Source organism: Protomyctophum parallelum (assembly GCF_964188405.1).
Source record: "Protomyctophum parallelum genome assembly, chromosome: 4".
In the NCBI taxonomy this organism is placed as follows: domain Eukaryota; kingdom Metazoa; phylum Chordata; class Actinopteri; order Myctophiformes; family Myctophidae; genus Protomyctophum; species Protomyctophum parallelum.
In genome coordinates this window covers 38,979,562-38,999,452 of record NC_139700.1, presented here as the reverse complement: position 1 = coordinate 38,999,452, position 19,891 = coordinate 38,979,562, and the positions used below count along the sequence as shown (strand labels likewise).

At 42.1% G+C, this 19,891-nt stretch overlaps 1 protein-coding gene across 1 annotated transcript in view; it reads left to right on the top strand.

The window, feature by feature from the left end:
• Nucleotides 1-11,611: 11,611 nt before the first annotated feature.
• bicd1a (bicaudal D homolog 1a) overlaps nt 11,612-19,891 on the top strand; it is a gene marked incomplete at its 5' end in the record, with an annotated part of 60,295 nt that continues 52,015 nt past the window's right edge. Inside the window, one exon of the mRNA XM_083763227.1 lies at nt 11,612-11,830. Coding sequence (XP_083619353.1) covers nt 11,612-11,830 — 219 coding nt within the window. The remainder of the gene's footprint in view (nt 11,831-19,891) is intronic.

The window sequence follows — 19,891 nt, the reverse complement described above, 5'->3', positions numbered from 1 at the left end:
TGCTATTTGTATAGTCATCGATGTGACACCAGTGACTCAACCCCAACACTGCACATCAACTGGCTCAGTCTGGTCCAGTCCGGAGTCCTGCACAGTATATTTTGAAATACAACTGAAGGTTGCACAATCATATTTCTACTTGAGTTGAGTATGCGCTTAATTCTTTTTTTTTTTAAGCACATGTTTTCATTTTAAAACACCTTTTTTGTCCTTTTACAGTCTACACTGGCTTTTGTTTGCACCCCAGAATCAGACAGTTTTTAAGTTGCTTGATTCAATATTTAGATATTTGATTCATTTCCTCAGACATGTGACCTTCCTACATAGGCCCACATTAAAAAGTAATAAAAAAAACAGGGACATTTGTTTTCTGTGAGTCTAACATGGTTAAAATGTAGTTTGAAGTTACAATGGGTTTATATAGTGTATGTGGCTTAATCGACCAGTGAGGTCAGGAGCAGGGTCGGGACACATAACACGATGCCAAAATATGTCCCAAAATAAAATGTGAGTGATCACCAATCATTCTGCTGCCCCTCCAATAATTAATGTGACCTACAAGGAACCAGGACACATCAACTGGCCCTTTTTAGTTTTTGCCAAATCAAAAGTCAGAAAGCTGAAAAACGAAAAACACACTCTTCTTTTCATTGTTATATTCTCTGAACCAAAGACAAGCCTATAGCTCCATCTAACTAGCTTCTATTATAGCATTATGTGCCAATAATGTCCTATCATCAGAAACCTACGCCCTATATTTTCAGGTCGACCAATTGCATCCCATCAGAGAGAGAATTAAACGGTTACAGGATAAACTAGATAAAGTGCCCCTTGGGGCACAGGTGAAAAGGGTGCCATTTCTTATTACGAGGCTTTTTTTTTTTTTTTGCAAAGGTCGGCCTCCTGGTGGCGCTATAACAGGTTCATCGTTGGCATCCAGGGAGTTTGGGAATTTGGCACCGACTGGGTTAACGGTGCCGGAGATTAGCTGGTAACAGACGGACACACACACACGGACGGAGTGCAAAACATACTCTCTCCCCATGCCTTCGGCCTGGTGGAGACAACAAGTGAAATTGGAAGTGACAAAACAAAAACAAATACTAAGCTGACAAAATTGGACTTGGAACAATATGAAATTAAAGCTTATAAATGGGTTCTCTATCTTGATTGCATGAAATTTAAATTGTATCATGCAGGTCACCTCAAAAGGTATTTTCTGTTTATCAAAGAAGCTGGAGAGATGGGTAGATAGACCAATGTGACATATAATCCCAAATATGACATAATATATATAGGGCACACGCACGCACACACACACACACACGCACGCACGCACGCACGCACGCACGCACGCACGCACGCACGCACGCACGCACGCACGCACACACACACACACACACACACACACACACACACACACACACACACACACACACACACACACACACACACACACACACACACACACACACACACACACACACACAGGTTTACTTCATTTTGTGATTGACTGTAGAATTCCACTAGATAGCAGCAGAGTCTTCAGTAGAATACTTTCCTGTGGTGGAGTTCTGTAGAACTAAACAAGGAGTATTCTCACTGTCACCACAAGGAGGCACTCAAAGTGTTCTGTCAGTGGGTGAGCTGAGGCCTGTGAGGTCAAGCTAATAAAGATTAGCTTTATCATCACACTGCAGTGCAAGAATGGCTTCTTCTGTTCTGATTGATTGAGAGCAATTGAAGAGAGATAAATAAGTCACATGAAGGTCACTATACAGAAACAGTACTAAATAGATAAAATTGTTCAATTAGGCCTATGATCCTATCACTGTTAAATTGAGCAATCTTTACAACCCTTGGTATTATCGATCTCAGATCAAATTGTGAATTGAATCCATACAATTGATTATGAAGCTTTCCAAGAAATAAATAAAACTCTTTTACAATGGTGTTGTATAGGCCTATATAGCACTGGTTCTCAACTTTAGGTTTGGAGACCACCATGAGTCCCAATGGATCTGTTTTGGGTCTGAGAGAGAGTACAGGTCCATTTGGTTCATTTTGTACACTCAGAAGAGTTAAATTAAGACTGAGATATACAGTACAGTGTTTATTGGGGTCCTATCAAATGGGGGATCCGTGGTCTATCAATGTATATCAATCTGGGGGTCCTTGAAATTAAAACGGTCCATTCAGGGGACCTATAAGGCTCCATTTGGTTCCATTTGTGCACTCTCAGTTACAGACCCGTAAGGGTCCATTTGGACCCCACGTTGGTCCCTGGACCACGTGTTGAGAACCAGTGATGCATGTAGAACCATTATCTTATATCTGTGTAGGACTAGTTCCACACAGCAGCTGCTTGCTCTAGCTCCTCCCCCATCAGGGTCATGTGATGCAGATCAAACAAAGGCTGACAGGGACCAGAAGGAGAAGCACCTGACTGACTTGTTGCTTTTGCCTTGTCAATGAGGAGAGAGAGAGAGAGAGAGAGAGAGAGAGAGAGAGAGAGAGAGAGAGAGAGAGAGAGAGAGAGAGAGAGAGAGAGAGAGAGGGGCGTGTATGAACGAGCAACATATGGACAGACTGTTATTTGTGGAGTTACCAGGAGTGAACAGAATTGACAAAGGCAAACCTTATTGTATGTGTGGAATACAGCAGGCACCACAGAAAGACTCTAACATGGATGTGGGAAGGGACCAACAAGCAGCAAAGAAACTGTCCCACTCCATTGATGAGATCCTGAGGAGACCCTGTGCAGGGAAAGAGAGAAGAGTGCTTCTTCGCACCTGGTCAGTCATCAAGGAGAACACAAGACACACCACCAACCACCAGTTGTCTTCAGGTACTTTAAACCCAGTGGTTCTCAAACATTTTCATGTCAAGGACCCCCAATATGTATTTGGCGGCACACTGTCATTTGAAAGTATGTTGTGCCTTCCAGGGACTATTTCCCCCCCAAACAATATTTTCAATTTTCTTTTATTATTCCAAGAGTTTTTGAAAGTAGCAGCTCTACAAGATCACAGCTTGTAGATGCTATTTTCTAAACTGATGTAGGCCTATGGTTAAAGTGGTTTTGATTGATTGATTGATTGATTGATTGATTCATTGAATACTTTATTAACAGTAGTTTGAGTACAGTGGTACAATTAAATTGTACAATGTTGCTAAGAGGATAACACAAGGGCTTTTTTCCATTGTGGTCCTATAAAACTAATTTAGCTGGTGACCCTCTGGATCTCCCTCAAGGTCCCTGTACCCCACTTTGAGAAACACTGCTTTACACGGAATCATCTCATGGCCAGTACTAGCCAAGTACTCCATATATGGAGATCTGAGGTTTGAGGTCAGATGTAGAGTTTCTGGGGTGACTAACTAACTGACGGGAATGTACATTTTCATAGTAAATGCGACCAGCGGTCGCAATAACATTTTATTCACATGCAAACATTACAGGGATTTCAACATATAGCCTATAAACAAAAGAATGAGAACAAAATGAAGACGATGGTTATAATGATTGATATGTTTGTTCAGGGCAAAGGAGGAGACGTCAGATCAGGGTGAGCTTCACATCATCCCAGCTGGAGGAGCTAGAGAAGATCTTCCAGAACACTCACTATCCTGACGTCAACACCAGAGAGCAGATGGCCTCCCGCCTGCACCTCACCGAGGGACGCGTACAGGTACGTTCCCAAACTTTTCTTGAATGGGTTGGCGGACCACCCGCCTGATCACTTCATTTAACACACCAGCCAAATGGCTGGTGTTTTCTTTTGTGTATTCTTTGAGACACACATACGGGTATTTCGGGGCGTGGCCAAATCCGCCATTCCTTCGTCGGGTGAAAAAAACACAGCTTTCACCATTGGAATTGCATTACGGAATGTACCCATTGTGGGAGGCATACTATGATCCGACGGAGCATTGGTTCAAAGGAGCATTGGTCTGAGGTGCGCTGGGGGTCGGGAGAGGGTTGGGGTTAGGTTTACAGTAGGTGTGCTGCCCCAGGGGAGGTTAGGGTTAGGGTGAGGGTTTGAGGTAGGTTGTCGTTCGGACCAATGCTCCGTCGGACCAAACACATGAACCCACACATTGTTACATTTTATTATTATTTTTAGTTTGTTGTTAACATCCGTATGACAAGTATACCTCCCCTATAAATTAATGACGCTGGGTACAGATGACGAGCAGGCTCATCTTAAGGTGTTTGATATCGCTATAACATTGCCTCGCTCATGTGTTTAACTTTTGGAACGGCTCCGGTTGCCAGGGCACCGCCCGCACTGCTTTTGTTTTTCAATAGCCGTTAGCTTCTGTTTTAGGCTGCGCCTTTGCACGCTTTTTTCTCTGAAACTAATGCGGTGTCCGTGGTGCTGAACAGATCGGCGATGTTCGGAGGTCTTTTCTGATTATCTGGTGAGCGCGATGGGCAGATTGGCGTTTTCTAGAGCAAGGGTGGACATAATTTTTGATCGCTAGCATTGATGCTATGCTTTAGCATCAAAGATGGAAGCCAAAAGCGAACGCGCGTCATAGTGGAATAGCCTAAAATCACCCGGCACCCAAGCACTTTTGTCCACCAGGCGGCACTCAATGTGTTAAGGGGATAGCCCGAAGGCAGCATGAGGGCTATGCCAAACGTTGAAGACGCGAAGCCCACAACCATTGGCCAAAGGGTGGCGCTATAGCACTCAATTGAAAATGCTAACTTTGAACAGGCATATAGCTCATGAACCGTTTGACCGCCAGGAATAAAACTTCGATAATGAACAATAATCATTTAATTGAAACACACATCTAAGATTTTGCCGGGTCAAACAAGGAAATCATGTGACGTTATCTGTTCTAGCTTCAGATCTCAACAAAGGGAATTTAAGGATTCCGTGAAAATGGAACATCTACAAGCTCACAACGTCTTACTATCAAATCAATATCATAAATGTCTGGACTCTGATTACATTTACCGCGTCTTGCATGTGGTTCAACTTTTCACCCCAGGCTTATCTTGTTTTACTATACCTGTGTCCTCTGTAAGAACCTGTACATTCCTCACATATAGAGGCCGGCTACGTGACCCTCACAGCTACGTCACACCGCCAATTCGACCAATATGTCGATCGTGCTCAAACAGAGATAACAGATAGGTACTAATTTGATGAGTAAAAGCCAATAAAAGATATCGATGATAATGATTCATTATCAACAATTTTACCACATTTAGCAGAGAAAATACTGTAGGTATATCCTTTCAAATAAAATCCTGCTTGTCCTGTCATGGTTCATAATGAATATTAATTGAAGCTGTCTCTTTTTCATCCAGCTAAACAGTATGTTACAAATGATCCCTGGCTAATAAGACAAATATGCCTTAATATACGTATTATAATTGCCCTCTATAACTAAAATCTAAAACACCTTAAATACTGTATTTATTTTATAAATTGATCATTTTCACTCAATAGGGAGAACTCCTTCGCAAGTTGATGATGTAATTTGTGTGGTCCAGCCCTATGGAATATATGTAATACATTATGCTAGTATAAACAACTTCCTAATTTTATTAGCATATGCATTCCATATAGTCCATAGGGCTGGACCACACATGGACAAATTACATCATCAACTTGCGACAGGAGTTATCCCTATTGAGTGAAAGATTAATATTCTAAAATAAATATTTAAGGCGTTTTAAGAAGATTTTACTCATAGAGGGCAATTATTTATAATGTATTAAAGGCATATTTGTCTTATTAGCCAGGGGATTTTAACAACATGAATCCTCCTAGTGTCCAGTTGGACGAGATTTGTGGGACAGAATAGTCTGGATAGAGCCCTGACAGACCATAGGTAGACAAGTGGTTTATTGGTGTTTGTACTGTGTGCTTCAGATCTGGTTCCAGAACCGTAGAGCCAAATGGAGGAAGATGGAGACGATGAAGGATCTAGAAATGATGACCAGAGGACCAGTTCACACAGACATCATCAGTCATCATCTTGAAGTAAGACAGCTGACGTTGATGTCAGTTCATGTAAGCCTCATTTGTGTAAGCCTAGTTTAAAAATGTTTCAAGGTGGTAATTATTGATCGCAGTCTGTGTTAATTTCTGTTTATTACTGTAATATGAATCAATATCCATACTTACCACACTATTAGTAGTCAAATAAACCATGTAGATTCAATAAGGAGCGGTAAGTAAATGTGTCATCACTTCGTAATTCCAGGGTGAAGAGGAGATGTGTGTGTTTCCATTGATAACTTCTGGTCAACACCCCCACTACCCACTCCCTCACAAACAGCTCCACCCCGTTGGCTGGCTGCCCTATCAAAGGCTCTTCTGTCCAGAACATCCCTCACAACAACATCAAGCGCCCCTCTGCAGACCCCAACAACATCAAGCGCCCCTCTGCAGACCCCAACAACATCAAGCACCCCAGGGCAGACCACAACAACATCAAGCGCCCCTCTGCAGACCCCAACAACATCAAGCGCCCCAGGGCAGACCACAACAACATCAAGTGCCCCTCTGCAGATCCCAACAACATCAAGCGCCCCTCTGCAGACCACAACAACATCAAGTGCCCCAGGGCAGACCACAACAACATCAAGTGCCCCAGGGCAGACCCCAACAACATCAAGTGCCCCAGGACAGACCCCAACAACATCAAGTGCCCCTCTGCAGACCACAACAACATCAAGTGCCTCAGGGCAGACCCCAACAACATCAAGCGCCCCTCTGCAGACCTCAACAACATCAAGTGCCTCAGGGCAGACCCCAACAACATCAAGCGCCTCTCTGCAGACCACAACAACATCAAATGCCCCTCTGCAGACCTCAACAACATCAAGTGCCTCAGGGCAGACCCCAACAACATCAAGCGCCCCTCTGCAGACCACAACAACATCAAGTGCCTCAGGGCAGACCCCAACAACATCAAGTGCCCCAGGGCAGACCCCAACAACATCAAGCGCCCCTCTGCAGACCACAACAACATCAAGTGCCCCAGGGCAAAGACACGAAACATAGCAATAAAAAACATGGTAAAATGTGCATAGCTATGGATCATACAGATTAAAACTAGGCGGAACCGTAGTGCAAACTAGGCGGAACCGTAGTTCGGGACAATAAAGATTATTATTAGTGCATAGAAAAAAAGGTGTGTTTTTAGCCTCGACTTAAAAATGTCCATGGAGTTTGCATTTCTGACATCTTGAGGGAGAGCGTTCCAGAGACAGGGGGCACGATGTGTGAAAGCTCTGCCCCCAACCGTTATTGTATTATGTGTTGTGACTGTGAGTTTTCCAGCATCCTGAGGGCGTATTAGACAAGAGGGGAATACGTTTTTTTCTTTCTTTCTTTCTTTCTTTCTTTCTTTCTTTCTTTCGTAGGATTCCAAATGATCTTCTAGGACAGGGATTTTTTTACTGACAACCCATACGCGACCCATTGTTATGGAAGCTCGTTCTATGGGGCAGCTATAGTGCTCAATTGGCTCAGTATTGCAGCACTGTTAATATACAATATGCTATTCATTTTATTTTCTCACAATGTTACAGTTTTTTGTCAGTGATAAGACAGTCTCTCCTTATCTAAATTTGTGCTCATAATCTGAGGTAACTGGCAGGTCAGATGTGCAATTACCAAGAACTGTAAACGTACACAAAAGGAATATAATAACATGCTGTAAATGTTTAATCGTGTTTCAACTTGAAAGGGGGCTGGGCAGCTATGCTGCAGTTAGTTCTTGTATCTCTGATTCTTCTAACAAGGAAATGCGCTTTCCCAAATACATCAAAATAAATGTAACTTGGCACACAGGCCCATGCAGTCCTGTGCCAAGCTTTCTCAACTGTCATTGTGGCTCAATAGTAATGGTAATGGTGGCACTACAACAACCGTCCAAGTAAGTTTAGAACTTTGGAAATTCATAACAAATCTGTTGTATGTATCCTACTACTAATTCAAACCCTACTCTCACATCTGTTCAGACTGGGTATACAGCATCTTCAGAGAGTCTGATATTTGAGAGATATATATATACTGTATATTGCATGGCCACATCGAAAAGGATGCTTTACTGGCACTGCTTTAATGAACTTTTAGACCCAGACAGTTCTGCTGATCCACCCTCATGTACTTATGTACATGTATGTATGTACTGTACATAGGATGTATATGTACGTATATACCTACAGTATGTTTATAAAAGACTTATGCTCGTGCCATCATCATACCCGGACGTTATGTGGGAACGCCTACTAAGTGGCAAAGAAACTACTTTCTGACCTTAACGGCCCATACATCCAAACAGAAAAGTCCTATCTTCGTGTATTAAATGACGTTAAACTCATCAACATTACAGCTGTACGGAAAGCTTGAAATTATCCTCTTTCTATCTGCAAAGTTTTTATTAATTAATATCCACCGTAGACATGTTATGATATACTTTCTGTCAAGAAATTCTGTTGATCCTTCTGCATTATGTGACATTCAGAAACAGGTGGTACACAGGGGTGGAGTGATTTCCAACAAGCGCTTACAAACTCCAGTGCTGTCCCGGTGTAAAAGTGACATACACACATGCATACACATACAGCAGATGAGAAAATAAAAGGTCTATGATGTAAACAAGTGTACACTGTACAGTAGGAGGATAAAAGGAATAGTGTGTATCTCAGTGTTATACACCTGTGCTCTATTTAACAATGTTACAGGAACTAAAGGCATGAACCCATTCTCTTACCTTGAATGGTCACGTAGGACATACTTCGAGTTATTGGCAAATATAAGTGAGATTGTATAATATACCATGGCCTTACTATCAACCTCATAAATGTCTGGCCTCTGATTACTGTAGCCTATATTCATCATGTCTTGCATGTGGTTAAACTTTTCACCCCTGCAGTCTTATCTTGTTTTACTACCTGTGTCCTCTGTAAGAATGATCGCTCCCGAGTGTTGTTACTGACTGAGACCAGACGCACTCAACACCACAGCAAATATTCTAAAGACAAAATGAAACCAGTCAATAAATAGTCCCAGTTCAAAGACAAATTGGTACCGGTCAATAGTCCTAGTTCAAAGACAAAATGGAATCAGACAGTCAATAGTCCTAGTTCAGTGAAAAATACTTAATACAATACAAAATAATTGCTATGCCATGCCAAATTTTCCACCTTAACAACTTTATATCATTAGGTTTAATCATCACCATATTCATCTTCCTGACTTCCTCCAGTCCTCATCCTCTTCATCATGATCATCAATATTTGTATGAATTTCTTCTAGGTCACCCTGGAGATGACCATATACCTTCAAACCATAGAGGCTCTATTTGACCATTTTCTGAGTTTCAGATGAAATATTTGATGGATAGGCTATTTGTCAAGCAGACAGTATTCTGGTGATGTATTATGGTAATGTTGTGGGTGATATTTAAAAAAAATATAATATGGTAGCAAGCCCCAGAAATCTATTTTGCTACCCCTACGTGTCAGGAACCTCCATGCCAAATGTTAAACTTGTAGCATAGCCTATGTCTATTTCTATACTTGCAGTACCTTCATATTTGGATTTACATAATTTCGCCAGAGACATGTACCAAAACAAAATTTTGGGGCCCCTGAACCAAACAGCCCTGAGTTGGGGGAGTTCCCTAGCATTTTGAGATGGCCCAAATTATTTGATAACAGGAAATAATAGTGAGAAAAGGTAACAGAAAACATTATGAGGGCTGGGCTTGCATGGCACCGGACTAATGCACTATACATGTACGATGCATATAAACGTTCATCATGTCATGTGTGTGCCTGTGTGGTTACACTTTTCACCCCAGTCTTATCTAGTTTTACCAGTGTTTTCGTCATGTTGTCATCCTGTCACGTATCATGAATACAAAATGAATATCAACATCTTAAAACCAAAATGTTGAATTGTGGGTTTGAGTCAGTAATACTGTACTATTGAGAGTTGCTTGCAACACTACTAACTGCATCTGCAACACTGTGGTCAGCCTGTCTGTCGTTGCCGTGGTCGGCGCGTCTATCGTGCGCTGTATATTGACTGGCTGTTTGATTACAAACTGTTTTGTGGTGTCTGCGCCCGCACTCTTCACAGTGAATGCCCTGCGTTCTACAATTACGCGCGACATGCCTGCCTACCAGACATACAAAACACCTGTCTTGTTTCCTCAGTGTTTCTCTTCTTAGTTCAACAGTCAGTTCAGTACAGTTCTTGGAATTGTGATTACCATTATTACAGAATATGTATTTTGAATCATCTCTGAAACTACCTGAGTGTTGGCTGATGAATGAATATCAACATCCTAATACATCCTACTGGGGGGTCAAATTATGACAGGCAATTCCTGCTGTCAAAATATATGACCCCCCTGTCAAAAAACACTTTGAAATAGACACTCATGCTTTCTAACTACCTGTCAGTGGGGAGTGTTGGCTGGGAGGAGGTGTAGGACTAAGGCCCTATACGTCCTCTCTGGGGGGGGGGGGGGGGGGGTACTACCTGTCAGTGGGGAGTGTTGATGAATGAATATCAACATCCTAATACATCCTAATACTGGCGGGTCAAATTATGACAGGCTGTCAAAATATGACCCCCCAGTGGGGATTGTTGGCTGCAGGGAGGAGGAGTAGGACTAAAGGCCTATTCATAGTCTGGATTTTCGGTGGTGAGGTGACCACCGCTCCGGTGGTGAGCTGACCACCGTTGAGCGGTGGCTGACCACCGTTGAGCGGTGGTGAGTAAAAACAGAGAGAAGGGCTGGAGCTGTGGCGGTGGTTTGCTCTTCACCGCGGCTCGTGACGTCATGTTGTAGTTTGGTGGTCACCTAACCACCGAAAATCCAGACTATGTATGAGCCTTAAGGCCCTATATGTCCTCTCTGGGGGGATTGATTGATTGATTGATTGAATACTGTATTAACAGTTTGCAAAAAGAATTACAGTGCAAAAAACACATTACAGTTTAATACAAAGATTATGATTGAACCCAAAGCATTAAGGCTTGTTTCCAATGGGGTTCTGTGTATTCAGTTGAAGTCAACGTATCTCAAAGTTGTACTTGAGTAAATGTACAGTTACTTTGTTAAAGTTTCCACCTGTTAACTTAACATGCAGGTCTGAGCTAATGCGCAAATTGCGCATATTATGAATGCGCATACATGAGCTGCTGAAGTTGAACTGCCTAATGCCGAGCGGCAGAGGGCGCTGTCGCCCCCTATGAATAAGCAGAAAATGATGTGTTTTGCTGAATGCTGACACACACATGAGGAAGAGAGCACATCACACACACTGACCCAAAGTTAGTTATCTATCTGACTGCACGGCCCTCTTCCATGTCCATGATGTTGTTTTATGAACATTATCATAGCAAGTACCAACACATGTTTTAATTAGTTGTTGCAGCAATTTTTTATAGTTCTTTATTGTTGTTTTTCTGCGTCAATCTATCTCCTCCCCGCACTGACTGAACGAGGGGCGGATTCATTCATCATTCAGCAGCATCTCTGCAGGCAGGCAGCCTCCGCCTCTCTCTCTCTCTCTGAGGAGACTGGAGGACCGCAGATAGAGGCAGTCAGAGGGGCGATGGCTGCGGATGGAGGAGGATGCGGGGAGACGGTGGAGCAGTACCGGGCCGAAGTGGAGCGGCTCACCCAGGAACTAGCGGAGGCGAACCGGGAGAAGATCCGCGCGGCGGAATGCGGTCTGGTCGTCCTGGAGGAGAACCAGTCCCTGAAGCAGCAGTACGCAGACCTGGAGTGCGAGCAGGACACTCTGAGGAGGGAGTTGGAACAGTTACAAGAGGTCGGTGGTTCATACAGAATTACAGACAGACGGCAGTTGTTTTCGAAAACCTTTAACCATTAAACCTTTACCTGGCAATGTCATATAATGTTCTAAATCTGCACAGCTGTGCGATTGTTTGCGTGATGGTGTGGGGGTAACTTAGCCCTGAAACATAATCATGAAGTACGAGCGTCATTGAACCATGGCTAGGGTAACTGTGCTGTGAGCGCTTCAAAGACGCAATGACAAGGCTGTGTTCAGTTTGTCATGATTGATGTCCATCTATAGGTGTCAGAGACTGATAAAGCTGTTGTTTTGTGTCTCTGGAAGGGCTGATATGGACACATTACAATATTGATATTTCAAATTGATGATATTATTGTCACAATTCAATATTAATATTGAATTATTTTGATTATATATTTTTTCTTTTAATGTTTTCCAAAATAGCGAAAATAGCTCATCTGCAAACTCATACCTTGCCAATTGACAGTTTTTAAAAAGTAGGCTGTAGGCCTAATATGCATGACATGATATGATATCCAAAATACCAAACGATATGATCTAGTCTCATATCACAGTATCATTATGATAGCTTATGGATAATTAATTAATGCCTCTGCCTCTGAAACCTCATTATGTCCAACACTGTGACTTTTCAGGATTCCAATATTTTTTAAATAAAAAATAGATCGACAAGCTCGAAATGTGTCGCTTCCCACCACGCGTTAAGCTTGCAGATCTGCTACTTTTTACATATTTGTGTGACACTGGCACTGTAGTATGATCAAGTATGGCATTAAGTTATGAAAAAAACACAAAAGTTAAAATATGGAGAATGGAGATCAGAGGTTTCTGCCCAACAGCGACAATATGCACTCTGTTGAATGTTCGTGCGGGTCAAATAATGCAGCAACCAACGGCACAGTGTCCACTCCACAATGTCAAGTTTAGCTTATTACTGTATTCTTTCTGTCATTGATTTGAAGTCATATTCGCCCAGCCCAACTCTAGACGTTTCCAGAGCTGTGTGTTGTATTGTGGTGTGTTGTTGTGGCTGAGTTGCATATTGATTCATGTTATGTAGACCATAATGTTCTCCAGTAACCTGTGAAGTGAATGGACAGCTTAATCGGACACTTCACCCCTTTTGCAACCAGATCTTATTTTAATGTTTGGGAGACAAGAAACACTTTCCTGGAGAATTGTAGTCCAGGAAGAAAGTGAGCCCAGTGTCCATGACATCATGGGCTCTTTGAAATCCTAAAATATCTAAAACGTAAAAACACATACAGTATTACCCCCAGGAAAGTGTTTATTGTCTCCCAAACATCTTTAAAATAAGATCTGGTTGCAAAAGGGGTGAAGTGTCCCTTTAAGGACAACTTAAGTTTTTTTTTTCAACCAAGGTTCATGTTTTAGATTATTATTAGAGAATGTAAAAGATGGAGCAGATTTGCTGTTTTCTTTCGTTTTTACGATTTTAGTTATTTTTGACAGGGGGCGGGGGCATTCGAACAAGTGGCTAAATATGTAATTTATTACTAATACAATTTTACAGCGATTTCATCTGCCCACAAAAGATCACGGAATCTATTGAATGCCTACGACACACAGTATGGCAGCCCCCTAGTAGTCAGTTGTTCGTTCAGAGTTCAGACACACGGAAAACAACTACTGTGGCCAGATGTAACACACACACACACACACACACACACACACACACACACACACACACACACACACACACACACACACACACACACACACACACACACACACACACACACACACACACACACACACACACATACAGTACTCGCACGTTTGACCACTGGCTTTTGATTTAAGAAGAGATTAAGCAATTGAATGATCGTGTGTGTGTGTGTGTGTGTGTGTGTGTGTGTGTGTGTGTGGAAGGTTATGGAGGCATTATGAAATTGTTCAGATTTAAACAGTGTCATCTCTTGCATATTAAAGCAATGCTGTCAATTAAAATCCAATAGGTGCCAGTAGAGACTTGAAGAACGAGATGATTGTAGTCGTTACTAATCAGATCCACTGGGTGTCCATACCAGCTGACTACCAGTGGTCACTAAAACTTAATCAATTAGTCTGTACTGTACTGTACTGTACTGTACTGTACTGTACTGTACTGTACTGTACTGTACTGTACTGTACTGTACTGTACTGTACTGTACTGTACTGTACTGTACTGTACTGTACTGTACTGTACTGTACTGTACTGTACTGTACTGTACTGTACACAGTTGTTGAGTCTAGATGGGTACCATTGAGAATGTATACATTGGACATATTTAAAAAATCACGACAGCATGACATTTGGCGGCCTGTTGCTGTCGTAATCTGAAGCCACTTTGCATTATGCATGCATGACTGCACCTCTGACCCCCTGTGACTCCCAGCATCCTTCCATTCCTCTGCTTAAATGCTCCAGCATTTCGCTGATTCAGATATGTTCTGCGCTGTGCAGCAAAGCGTTCTATTATGTGTGGGGGGAAAATGTAATGACCTAATGTATAAGTAATGACCTAGTATTTGGCATCAGAGCTATCTGATATCTGGTACTTACGGTATGGATTATTTGCTGAGACACAGAGAAAGTGTGTCTGAGAGAGAGAATATAAAAACAAAAAAGAGACAAGGACACAGAGAGATAGAGGTGTAGGAAGAACGCTAATGGATGCATGATAGCTCCTGGACAGGGCTGTGCATATTTAATATTCAAAGACGTCAGCTGTAGGTTTTCCCCTTGAAATGATGAGCTGGTTAAATTTAAAGCTAATTTAGATTCCGATCCACATCTCCTGAATGTCACATGGGTGTCACTAGATAGCCAGCCTGTGGGGTGTTTTTAACCACTCAAAACCAGGGGTCTGTACTCTGTACCTGGTCCGCTCCCCTCTTTACATCAAATCTCTTCACCGATAATATAATGTAATCTATAGCTCACAATGTGTTGCAACCAGGGGGGCAGTCAGCCAGATATTTCGTGAAGCCTCATTTGAAATCGGTAGTTCATATGTGGCGCCTGTTGTGGCGCTGGACTGGACCCAAAAAGCCCCATAGCTCCATAGAGGCCCATGTATTTTGGCCCAACTTCACCTAGACTGTATTACCTTAATAAACATGGTCATGAATACTTTCTTCTTCCAGTCACTAGTTTAAAGTCTCATTTCTAATGTCATAATATTCTTTTTGGAAAATTATGGTCCCATTAATTAAAAAAATGACCATAAAGAAAAAAAAACATCGCGTATGTTCTGAGGGGCGTGGCTACCGTTACAGTCTATGATCGGGATTCCCCTCCCACTCGAGTCAAAATAAAAACCAACGGAGAAGAAGGGGGGAAGTCCCGCCTCGTTGTCTGGGCAGCCAATGGCCAGCTGGTCCAAAACGGAGCCAGCCAATGGCCAGCTGGTACCAAACGGATCTAGAAAGATGGCGACTTACAGTGCAGGAATAACAGGCTTCATTTTACGTCCATGTTAGACCCGGCGAACGCTTTGTCCATATTTTTTACAGTCTATGGTTGCAACACAGGGCATATGATCAGTTGTGGAAAAAGTAGTCACATTTCTTCTATAAGTAATCAAAATTGACTTGAGTAAAAGTTCAAAATGTACTTACAGTACCAAAAGTATAAAGTACTCAATATGCAGAATGTCCCATTTCATAAGCTCAAAATGTCTAAAGAAATCATTTGAAAATAGCTGATCTATGTACAAGCTCAAGCGTCGCATTGTGAGATTGTACATCTGCCATTGAAGGCTGAAGAGTGAAGGCTCTGCAGGCTAATCTTTCTCTATATCTGTCTCTTGCCTCTCACTCTACTTGAATATGGACCATTCTGCTCAACCAACCTGCATTAAATCAAGCCTGGAACATTAATGTTATATGAACTCTCCGTTCTACAGATGTATCTGTAGATTTCTCTACATGTTGAATGATATTTAGACTAGAGAAGGTTTGCTCAGAGCATCTGTCTGAAGATCTCCCTCGGCCAAAGGGGAACTCCCCTTTAGGCTTTTCAAGTGGATAAGATGTTCAGCTTTAGTGTCCCGTCCTGCGCAGTGAGGACTCGGAGACCAGGGGTTGAATCCCGGATGGCAAGAATGACCTTCTGCCCCTCCAAAATGTATATGTACATCAAGACCTGAAGCACAGTGGCCTTGATGCACCGTCCTTTCCACACTGGCTCTTTTCTTTGTGGTTTTTGTCTTTTTGCTGAGATTCTGAATTTGTACATCGCTCCCCATCTTCAAATGTTCAGTGACTAGATTAGTCCAGGGCTGAGCGTGTATGACATTTTGACTTAAAAATACCAATACATTATTTTGTGAAATAAACATGTTTTAATTTCATTGCCTTGATCCTGCCCTGGTATTGTGCCCTCAAACAATGTGCAACAGAACACCAAAAGCCAAGTGGCCTTTACCCCTAAAATCATGAAATTCCAGGCCTATAATATCAAGTACACTTATCTTGATGAAAAACATGGGATATTGTACTCTATTGTACTCTGTGCTCATTTCCATTCGCTTTGTGTTGTGATGTTTGCCCACCTGGCTCTCTGTCTGCCTGGGACATGGATGAGAGAGTTTTTTCAGTATCTGCAGTTATCCCGATGCGATGTGTTTTTTTTTACCACTTGCAACCTGGTGTCAGTATTTTGGACATGTTATTACAGGGGAAATGTCTCAAAAAATAGCTGATCTACAAGCTTGTGACACAATGTGAGCTTGTAGATCGTGTTTAATCAAATCAAAACTTTTTAAATTAATTTGAAAATGACAATTTTGTCATTTTCAAAACCTCAGTCAAAACATTGGTAATTGGTGGTCTGTAGGGCTTTCCAAAATCTGGATCGTCATCAAACACCAAAATGTGGCATCAGTCTGGCTGTAGCTATACTACTATCTAGAGGTGAAATAAATGAGCTCTCTGGAGGATGGTACTGGTGGTTAAATGAGCAGTCTGGGGGGTTGTCTGCTGTTTTTCCACAGCTCTCAATAACTCACAGTCTTGAGAAGCAGATTAAATCGAACGTGGCACCTGTCACTATACAACATCAGCACTGCCACCTCCCCCATGCCCTGTTGATGAGCCTCCACACAGTAAATTATATATGACAGAAATGTGATGTGAACCTTTTCGGTGATATTTTGATTATGGTGGATCATATTTTTTCTAACACCCAAATGTTGTGAATTCCTTATATTTAGCTTGTCCTGGAGAGTGTAAAAATGCATCCAATGGAATTGAGTCAAAATGAACAGGATTAGTATTTTGCTGTGTGTAGGAATCACAAACCAAACCATGTTCATCCTTGTGACTTGTATGACAATGGAGATTTGTTAGTCAAAGGTGTTGTGTGTGTGTGTGTGTGTGTGTGTGTGTGTGTGTGTGTGTGTGTGTGTGTGTGTGTGTGTGTGTGTGTGTGTGTGAGGGTGTGTGTGTGTGTGTGTGTGTGTGTGTGTGTGTGTGTGTGTGTGTGTGTGTGTGTGTGTGTGTGTGTGTGTGTGTGCGAGTGTGCGCGTGTGTGTCTGTGTGTGTGTGTGTGTGTGTGTGCATGCATGCACGGTTAGTGGCCATTACTTGGTGGGTCAGGCTTGCCGTGTCCTCCAGACAGAGTGTTCTCACATGGAGGGAAAGAGGTACACAGAGTTGGGAGGCTTACATAAAGTACAAGTTGGCTGATAATGGCTTGTATAGTCAACAAGGCTTATGACAGACAGTATATTTTGTACACATAAATGGTAATAGAAGTTGTCCTGAACAGATAGGCTCCCACTGATATATGTCTATGCACACACATACATGTTTAATGCTTTTGGACATCACTGCAACATGGTGTAAAATACATTATTGGCTTTTATTGCGACTGTAACGAAGACTCTCACTTCCAGTCATGTTGTTGGATCTGAGTAGTTCCTCATTGGATATTTAGTCCCCATATATTATGGGGATAGCCGACACGTTGGGCTATATGACATACGATATGTCTAGTATGACAATCCCTATATTTGGCCCGAGCTTGGATTGATATCCTAGTGCTAGTGCTGATATCAGATAGATGTGGTAGAACCCATATATGGATAGATCTAACTGGCTTAGTCATCGGGACAAGCATAGTCGGAGAATATATAACAAGGGTCTGCTCCAGGGAGAAGGGAGAAGGCGAAGAATCCTGGTATAAGTTGTAGTTGGACACCACTGCAGCGGGTCCTAACCCAGACAACCAGCATCAGAGCTATGAGCTATTTTTTAGCGACCAAAGGTCGCAGTTAACTATGGAATCGTGCTTTTCCTGTCCGTCAGTGTATCACTCAAATCCCCATACATGGGAAAGCCCATAGTGGCCAGGTCTCAGCACAGTTGTAGGAGTAACAGGAAGATCACTGACAGAACAGCTGTAGGAACAGGCAGGTCACTGACAGAACAGCTGTAGGAGGAACAGGCAGGTCACTGACAGAACAGCTGTAGGAGGAACAGGCAGGTCACTGACAGAACAGTTGTAGGAGGAACAGGCAGGTCACTGACAGAACAGTTGTAGGAGGAACAGGCAGGTCACTGACAGAACAGCTGTAGGAGGAACAGGAAGATCACTGACAGAACAGTTGTAGGAGGAACAGGCAGGTCACTGACAGAACAGTTGTAGGAGGAACAGGCAGGTCACTGACAGAACAGTTGTAGGAGGAACAGGCAGGTCACTGACAGAACAGCTGTAGGAGGAACAGGCAGGTCACTGACAGAACAGCTGTAGGAGGAACAGGAAGATCACTGACAGAACAGTTGTAGGAGGAACAGGCAGGTCACTGACAGAACAGTTGTTGTTAAATTGAATGTGATGGTCATTTATAGATATCTGTTCTCTGACACAAACGAGATAAAGATAACTGACTTGTCTAATGCCCAATTTATTATTTATTTGATCGCACAATCAGTGTATCTTGCCAACAAGAAGTCATCTTGAAGCTAGCTAGCACCATGATGCAACGCGTCGTTAACTTGAGCTATACTAACTAAGAGCTATACTAAAAGGCTATACTAAAACGCTATTGTGCAACAATGAGCAATGAATAAAGTTTATATATAAACACTAGTATTTTTGAAAACCACCAAACAGTTGCATACTATTTAAATGACAGTTAGGGTATTCTTCTGTTTACGCCAAAAATGATGTCTATAATAATAATAGCACATTATTCCACAGGGACTGGTCCGTTGTGAACCTGAGGGATAGCACACAATACTGAGGCGGAGAGAGGTGATTCATTGATTGATGATGATGTTAGGGCTTTTCTCTCTGAGATTCTGCAGTGTTTCACAGTGATACAGTACTGTACTGTACTGTATCAGTCCAGTAATAACATAAATCATATAGATATCATACAAGTGCTTGGTCATCAGGGTTCTGGGGTGGGATTGGTGACTACAGTATTCACATCCTCTCCTTCATATGGTGCCCACTTCAAACAAAGTGATTATTTCTCATACAGTACAGAACAGCATATACAGCAACTGTTTGGGGGGGGCCCAAACAGTTTTTTTTTTTTTTTAACACTAAACCCAAGCATTTGGGTTCTAAACACTTATTTGTAACACTTTTTAAACGTGTCACAGTGTTTACATTATAAACAGAAGAGCATGTTTAAATGCAATGGTTGCACTGAGTCATCTGGTAGGCTACTCCTTTTCATTGTGAACAAGTAGCCTAAGCAGAGTACAGTACTATATGCAATGCATACCCACCTGGCAGGTGAAAACAAGATTAGCATTTGAATGCCTGATCTGCATGTGTACAAGGGGACAGGCAACGCGGCCCCTTAATTTTATGTATATATATATACCGTATCTACTTTTTCTTCTATAAAATTCAGCAAATAAAAAATATTATTCATAAAACAAAAAATATATTTACATGCTGAAATAGGAAAGTGTTGTAAAGTACTGCAGTGATCTAATGACTTGTAAATGTTAAATGGCGCTTTTATATATCGCTTTTATCCATCGCTTTTATCCAAAGCGCTTAATATACAGCGCCATATCACCCAT